Source organism: Alnus glutinosa, chromosome 14, assembly GCF_958979055.1.
Source record: "Alnus glutinosa chromosome 14, dhAlnGlut1.1, whole genome shotgun sequence".
NCBI lineage: Eukaryota > Viridiplantae > Streptophyta > Magnoliopsida > Fagales > Betulaceae > Alnus > Alnus glutinosa.
This window is the reverse complement of record NC_084899.1, coordinates 21,572,736-21,581,356: the sequence shown is the minus strand read 5'-3', so window position 1 is coordinate 21,581,356 and position 8,621 is coordinate 21,572,736. Positions and strand designations below refer to the sequence as shown.

Sequence of the window (8,621 nt, the reverse complement as noted above, 5' to 3'; positions counted from 1 at the left end):
ATAAAAAATTATTGATGTAATGTAAAAAGTGTAAAAAAGAAGAATGTTTTTTATTTGATTTTTTTTGGGTGAAAGTGAAAAATGTGTTGAAAATTTTAGGATTGCTTGCCAAACAGCTTATCTACATTCACCGTTCCACAAAAATTATTCTAATTCCATATATTAAATTAAATGATTTAAGAATAAATCTTTTATATATATATATATTTTGTAAATTCTATTAAAAATATATGTGAAAATTATGTATTTTTAGGATGAATATCAATTTGATAGGCTAAATTAATTATGTATTTTTGTGGGACAACTTCAGTTAACCAATTGAACTTTCATCATATTTATAATTATTGCATAAATTAAAAAAACTTTCAATTTAGTATATATATCTTTCATTTTTTTTTTAATTTCACTACTTAATTAAGATTTTTCAATAAATCCTAACGGAGGGATGCTAAAATCTTCAAAATATCTATTTTTTTTTTAAAGAAAAAATTTGCAAGGATATATGCGTTTGTCACTATTTAACGAAATTTGTAAATATACTCACACCTGAATCTTTGAAATTTAATATATATTTTTTGAAAAAAAATATGGGTATTTTGAAAATTTTGACAATATTTAACGGAAAATCGTAATAAATGAGTAAAATTGAAAAACAAAAATTGAAGGATTGATACATTAAATTAAAAAAATTTAAAGTTTAAAAGAGTAATTATAAAAACAGCAACAATTCATTCATAAGGGTTAAGTAAATTTTTTTCAAATGTTTTACTCCAACCCTATTTGAAATAAAACTTTGTTTAAAATGTGCTCGAGTCCAGTAGTATGTTGAATGGATTTTGCTTTTCTTTTTTGCTTTTTTCTTATATTTGATTAGTTAAAAAAGAAGTATTAAGAGCTTAAACAATGAAGGTTGGCATGTACTTCCTAGAACTAAGTCGGTGGCTCGTACTTCCTGTCTTGAGCGATTGCCGGCTTGTAAGGGCTGAATTTTTCAAAGGCTGCTATTTCTTTTATCAAAAGTCGCAGCTACTTTTCAAAAAATTCAAAGCGTTTCATGAAATCGAAAAATAAAAAATAAAAAAAAAAAGAAAAAAGAAAAAGGAGGGGGGCTAATTCCAGGTTGTAAGCAAAATTTTTAAAATAGTGCCTTTTTTTTTTTTGAAAAAAAAATAATATAAAAAACCTCATTGCTTATTATTTGAAAATATAGGTAAGAATCGAGTACTATAATTATAAGAGAAATAATATTCATACATATTTCATTTTTAAATTTATCATTGAATTTATGGAACCTAAATTCAATAGTGAATTTTATAACATGATTGTATTAAGATGCGTAAAAAACGTACGGGTACATATTTTGTACATTTATTTTTTAAATTAACTATTTAAATTATATGCTCCCATGTAAATTTTACGTATTTAATGATTGGTTTAAAAAATAAATGTGCATAAGATGTAAAAAGATCATGTCTCTAAAATAAATGCTTATTTTTTGGACCGAATTAAAAGACTTTTTCTCCAATTCAATTTATCTCAAAAGGAGAAAAAAAAAAACATAAAAATTGTTTCTTTGTTTGTTTGTTTTTAGCATTTCTCTTTTCTTAATCTCAATTAAGAAACCTTCTTGTGGTGTCATCAGAACGGCTCTCACATTCATGGTACCCATCAAGTGGGGCAACAACTTTCCTCTTTACGCAACTTTACGTGTCCCATCACCGTACACGTGTACAAAAACAAGTCCAGGGAACAGGTACGCACAATCAATAAAGTAACAGCAGAATATCAGACGACGTGAGTGGGGGTCGCCATGTGCAACCAAAAAATATCAGATGAGCGAAGCGGGTTTTCCGCTCGTTACCAAAAAAAAAAAACCCGTACACAAAAATCTGAGGGCAAAAAAAGAAAAAGACCGTTTGCTTTATCGAGGAAGGGATTGGGATACCACGTGGCAGCCGCTCATGGTATTGGGTTTTCTTTTTCTATTTCTTTTTTTTTTTTTTTGTTTTATGTTTAGCATTTAATAAAGAATTTAGAAAAAATTAAAAAAACAAATTTTTTTTTAATTTAAGGTGCGAACAAAAAAGTTAAGGATGTTACGGAGAACCAAAAGCTGCGGCTCCCTGCTCCCAATAGACACGTATGTTTCGGATCCCAATCATGTGGCACATCTTTTTAGGCCCTCTTTAATCATCTTTTGTCTTTTCTTTTTTGGCATTTTGATTTCCCTAATAAAGTAGCGTGTAAGTACCATCAATTTCATTTTGCTTTTAGAAAAGAAAGAAATTACTATTGGGAAACAATTTCCACGTCACTATATTTTTCTTAATGCTTACAGATTACTTTTAAAAAGCGGTATCAAACCGGCCCATTTACAGGAGACTACAATCTTATTAAAATATTAATTATTTTTTATTGAAATTTTTCGAGTCCGAACATGGATTTGGACCGACACGCATAATCCAATTGGTATCAAACAATATAGCACTAATTTGATGAAGATTGGGTGGACAATGGATCTTTAATGTTAGATATTTACTTTATAGAATGCCTTTTTGAGAATGGTGGTGGTACATGTTAGACATGAACACAAAAAGGGGGGAAATGACTTATTTGATATGCATAAGATTTGTGAGGAAGGGTGTGTATAGGAGGAGGAGGGAAGATAAGTGGTATGTTTTACATGCCAGTCTTTTCACCAATTTCCGTGTCTGAAGTTGCTTGGTACTTTGCTCAACTTATCAATAATAGAGGCACCTACCAAGGAGAAGAACACTCTTTCTAGAACAAAATCACCTTCTTCTTCTTTTCCTCTTTTTTTTTTTTTTTTTTTTTTTTTTTTTTTTTTAAAATAATTAATTAATTAATTAGTTTAATTGGTTTAACTTTTGTAGAATCCAATTTAAAAGAAACAAAAATGTTTTATTAATGCTTTTAAGAGGTTTTTTTTTTTTTTAAAAAAAAAAAAATAAACAACTTTTAGAAAAATATTCTACTAATATGACATAAAAATGAAAAGGTGTTATGATATGATCTCCATTTACCACCATACACAAAAAGCCTCCCCAAACCCAAAACCCAGCTCCACCAACCAAGACCGAGCCAGAAGCTCTTATAGGTAGGAGCAAAAAAAAAATTATTAGTAGAGATCAGCAGACTAAATTTTTATTTATTTATTTTTTTTCTTTTTGGAATTTGAGTTAGGGGGGCAATGTCCTATACGGGCCCCTTTTAAATTTGTCCCTACCACCAATGTAAGCACCCTTGTGATCGATTTCGTTTTGATATGTTAAATCATTATTTATTCAACTATAAATCGTGCTCAATATACAAAATATTTTATTGAAATAGAAAATAAATTATAAAGTCAAGGTTTTAAATCTTTACTTTAATACTATATTAAAATATTATTTATTTTAAAAACTTAAATTAATAAAAATACATAAATTTAATAATTTAATTAATATTTAAACATAATTATTATCATTAAAGGAAGTATTGGCTGCCTATACAAGTTCAACAAAGTAATGCATGAAAATATTGCGGTTCCTATGCCCTTGTGTCCCTACCGTCATCATTACATATTTGGGACGCACTACCGGGACCAGAAATGTCCAAGGAGTCCCGGCCACTTCTCTATTTACACATCATTCACATGGCACCTTGAGCCCTTTTTTTTTTTTTTTTTTTTTTTTTTTTTTTCAGATGCATGAAGGAATTACACTAGGAGAGAAAAACAAAACACCGAGCAAAGCCTTGGCAGCCAAAAATTAAATTAGGAATGAATATACGCAGAAACAATACTTTCGAAGATGCAGGCCTAAAGATTCGCAATACGGATATCAAAATCTAGACCACCAATTAAGGTGGTTTGGTGTTAGTACAAAGTCCTGAGGCTCCAAACACAGTGACATGGATGAACAAGGGGAATGAACAAATAAGCCCAGGGAAAAAGTAGATATTACAAAAACATTAACATAAACAGTAGAGGTCCAGACGAAGGAGTGGGAGCCTGGATTCGCTGGTGTTGCCCAGATCCATCGGTGGCCAAAGCGGAGGAAGGCGGAGGAGCGGACGTGGCCTACACATGCCGGTGAGAGCAGAGAACTCTCTGCCGCGTGTGGGCCACGCGCTAGCGAGAAAATGGCGGTGGAGCGAATGACGACTGTCAGTGGAAGCCGGAGACGCCAGAGAACTCGTTGGTGAGGGGCGTGTCTTGTAAATGTTGATGGAGGAGCGTAGATCTAAATTCAAAAATTTCAATCTTTAATCTCTTGCTGAAAATTACAAAAAACTTGGTAGAGGATGGAGGGAATGATTAGAAACATCTGCTGTGTGAAGACAATAAACATAAAAACACTAAAAAGATGAGAAAAGTGGATAGGTATCTAGAGTTTATGGCTTATCTCCAATGGCCATAGAAACTAAAAAGAACATGGATGAATGGAAAGGAAGCTAAAGGCAAAGGAAAATGGGGGTGGGGAGGGAGGCTTCCCTCCCATGTCGGTGATGATTATAGGGGAGATTTCAGAAATGAGGAGAGAGAATGGAGCGTATATCGTATTCTTCAAAATAATATCTATTTATTTATTGTTTGTTTAACTACTTGCTTTCTTGCTCTCAAACTTTTGGTCTCTACAATTAGAGAATTAAATTTTGTTATTGAAAACCACTTTGTAAGGAGATATATACATGTTTGTAGGATTGTAACATAATAACACGTTTCGTGGCCCGACATTTTTGACGGTTTACTTTATTGATACTGACTCGATTCTTGATCGTTTTTAAGTAGGATTTTTTATTTTATTTTATTTTTTGCAATTTCAGAAATGTAAAACTGCTTTTGTGTTTTATGTTTGAATTATTTATTAGAGTATTATTATATTAACATCCAGCTCATAAATTCACTTAATATTTTAACTATAAAAAATTATTTAAAAAAAATAAAATTATTTTAGCTATCCAGTACGTAGATCTAACTTTCTATTGTAGTTATACCATTTCACTATTTAATTTAAATGTTTTTTTGCTCTTTATTAAGGAAAGAGAGTATTAAAAATTAAAAAATACTTTATTTTGACACTTGGTAAGTGAATAGTTGCTCGCTAAATTTGGTGAGTAATGTAACAAGCTCACCAAATAATTGATTTTTCCAAATTGTTGAGCAGATAGTGATCCTTTTGCTCTCATAGGGCTCGTTTTGCTCCCGTTTTAGTATTTGGCTAGAAAAAAAATGAGAAATGCTAAAGGTATTAAATCTTTTACTAAAAGATGAATATTAAGATAATGTGGAGTTTATTCATTGGAGATAATCAAAATAATTAATAAAATAAAATGATACATGCTTCAATGAATAAACTCTACATTATCTTAGTACTCTTCTATTAATAAAAGATTTAGTACCTCTACATTTATCGAAAAGAAATAATGCGTGGCTAACTGAACGAAGATCGGGATGAGAATGCTCTTAATATTTTTATTTTTTTAAAAAAAATAAAAATTAAAGACAAAGCAAAAATTTTAGTAAATAGAGCCGTACTATTATTTGCTCATAAATAGTTTGCAAGGAGAAAAAGAAAAAACATGTAGGAGATCGAAAGAAAGAAAAGCGAGGAATGATTATTATTTCTCCATTACAGGAAAATTCTCCCCAAGGATTTCAAGGTTCATTTTTTACAGCAGACTTTTTTTTTTTTTTTTTTTTGGCAGCAGCAAAGACGACTTCAATTACGACTTAATCATATTCCTTCCCGCACGGCTTAGCTATTGGCGTCAAACTTTCACCAACCAAACCCCACGTGAAAGCCTCTGTGTTTCTCTCTGTTTCTACTGCTGCTCGAATTTCTTTTACCATTTTTCTTGGCTAAATCATCCACCGCTTTGGTTGTCTCGTCTTCTTCAACCAACCCCATCTCTCCAACTTTCACTTTGCACAATGGAGAACGAGAGAGAGAGCAAAGCTAAAAATTACACAACCCACTTTTTTACTCTTTACAATATTCTTGGAGCTCACTTTTGGCTTTTTCTTATTATTTTTCCAATAATATCGAACATGGGTTTGCTTCCTTTTAGGTCCACTGGTCAGGACAGTACCATTGAAGGCTCGGAGCTTGCTCATCCGAGAAGATATTGCACGTCTCCTCTGCGCTGAAGAAATTGTGCTCCTCCATTTTCACAAACTGTGCTGGGAACGTTTTCTGAAACTGGAAGCAGCTAATCGGCGGCGGAGGCGGAGGCGGCGACGAGGACGAGCAATTGAACTTGAGGGAAGACGAGCCCGGGGACATCAAGAGCTGCTGATTTTGAAGCACCCCAGATGAAGAAATCGCAGCGTTCGGGCTGTTATCCTCGTTCAAGATCGCGCTCGAGTCGCTGTCCGATGAGCCATCTTTGAAGTGATCCACCGTGAAGAGTGAGGCTCCGAGTGATTGGTTGAAGCAAAAGTTCAAGTCCTTGGGTTCAGATGCAGTTAGAGGAGGAGTGTCTGGAGCTGCTTTGCTCTGTTCGATCAGTTTGTTATCTGATTCCGGCCCGACTATCTCTTCCTTCACTGAAAGGTTGCTCACAGTGTTTTCTTCTTGGAGCTTTGCTTTCAATTCCGCTATCTGCAGCATAAGAAGCTTAAACCATTGAAAACTCTGAAAGTTCAAATAAAGTAATTCTAATATTAAAAGTTGGCTCGAGCAGTAAGTCACTTAGCCCGATGCCTCGTATCGCATCGGGCCTAAGATTCTTTTCTTTGAGTATAAACAATTCTTTGGCGCCATACCTGCTGAAAAGTCCGAACTTTAATCTATCCGTATAAAAAAATGCTTTGCACGATATTTCGAGATCTAGTTAAACGACCCGATATCTCGAGATCTAGTCGGGCGAAGCTCCGGATACCCGATTTTTAGGAGAAAAAAAAGAAAAAAAGAAAAAGAAAAAAGAAAAAGTAATTCTAATATTCTACTTCACGGGGAGCATAAAGGACTTAACTCATTTACTAAGAACTAGAAATCAATCAATTGTGGATTTCTATGGTACCTCTTTGACAAGAGCATCATTGTCGTGTTGGAGGGCATCGTGGTTGAGCTTGAGAGCTTCGTAACTGGATTTGAGAACGCCGTAGTCTCTCTCCAATTGCTTGGTTTTCCACCGGGCACGGCGGTTTTGGAACCAAACAGCTACTTGTCTTGGTTGCAAACCAAGTTCTTGGGCCAGCTTCACTTTTCTCTCCGGTTCGAGCTTGTTTTCGACCTCGAAGTTCTTCTCCAAGGCCTTGACTTGGTCGACGCTTAATCGACGCTTTTTCTCGGCTATGTGGCCGGATTCTTCGACACAACCTTCTTCATCTAAGCCGTCCAACAAGGAGTGGAAATCCCGGCTGTAGACATGGTTGTTTCTCGGACTGTGTTCCTCTGCATCAATGAAAAAACAAAGAGACAATTAAGGAGAAGCAGAAATAAAAGCATGAAAGGTTCCAAAACAGGAAAAATTAAGCGTTAAAAGTGTTTGTATATTTTCAGGTGATTGACCATTAAAAACAAAAGTTAAAGAGACAGGAAAACAGACACACGGGTGTGTCTGATCCAAAGAACACAACATTGAAAGAAGGAAGTAAATGGATTGTTTATTAAAAACCTGTAGTAGGGCAGATGGACATCAAAGCACCCAAGGAGTCCGAGCTGCCAAGTCTCTTCATGACTGAAAAGAAAACAGCTCTTTAAACAGATCTCTGGGCCCTTTTCTTCTTCTTCTTCTTCTTCTGTAGTCTTTGTTTATGTTTTCAGTTGGATCTTTTAAGAGGTCAAGGTTTCAGTACTTAAGAGAGAAGGTTATGAATAAGAATCCCCATGTTTAGCACCACACCAAATTGTAGGAAGCTGTATACAACTACACAGCCACTTCTCTCTGTTTCCTCCCCCTTCTTTCTCTAATTTCAATATTTCTACTTCTGCACCCATCAAGAAAAGAAAGAAAAAAAAGCCAGCAGAAACACCAACCCAAGAAACTAACCCAACCCACAAGGAGAAGTAAAAGTAATCAAACACTACACTACACTCCCCTAACTCCACTCTTTCTCTCTCCACATCATTACTCAATCAGCTTGAAAGCTAAATTGTTTTTCCAGGCAATTGTTCAAGTCTATGACTGTTCATCTGCAATGGAAAAGAGAAACAGAGAGAGAGAGAGAGAGAGAGAGAGAGAGAGAGAGAGAGAGAGGGGGTGGAGTGAGGATAGGAAGGTCAGTGAACCAGTTCACAACCCAGTTGGCCTTCACACTTTCTCTCTCTTTAAATAAACCCACTTGGGTCAGATGTGGGGTTAGAATCTGACTGGGGTTAGGTGCACTGCAGTTGGTTTCAAATGAAATGAACCCAAAATTCAAGCCAAATGCAACTCTTGGTCCACCGGCTACCGGACCTTCCGGTTTTCGACCGTTTTGTGTGAAAATGATTTTTTTCCGGGTCTATAAGGAGAGAGAAACGGTGATAAGTGCACAAAAAACGGTGTGTACGGCTCGGCTTCCAACGGCTTGGCTCCATAGCGGCTCAAGAAGATTTGGGTGGCGTCAGCGTATCGTGGGCCGGATCAGGATCCTCAAATTTTTCTTAAATTTGAGATTCTCAAATTTTTTA

The 8,621-nt window shown here is 34.8% G+C and overlaps 1 protein-coding gene across 1 annotated transcript; it reads right to left on the bottom strand.

Annotated features, from left to right (window-relative positions):
- Positions 1 to 5,599: 5,599 nt before the first annotated feature.
- On the bottom strand, positions 5,600 to 8,222 carry LOC133856613 (homeobox-leucine zipper protein ATHB-6-like). The gene is made up of 3 exons (XM_062291670.1): positions 7,624 to 8,222; positions 7,027 to 7,400; positions 5,600 to 6,605 (listed from the first exon to the last, which is right to left on the bottom strand). Exons 1-3 carry the CDS (start codon positions 7,682 to 7,684, stop codon positions 6,069 to 6,071), a joined length of 972 nt encoding a protein of 323 aa, XP_062147654.1. The 5' UTR covers positions 7,685 to 8,222; the 3' UTR covers positions 5,600 to 6,068.
- Between the last annotated feature and the right edge of the window lie 399 nt (positions 8,223 to 8,621).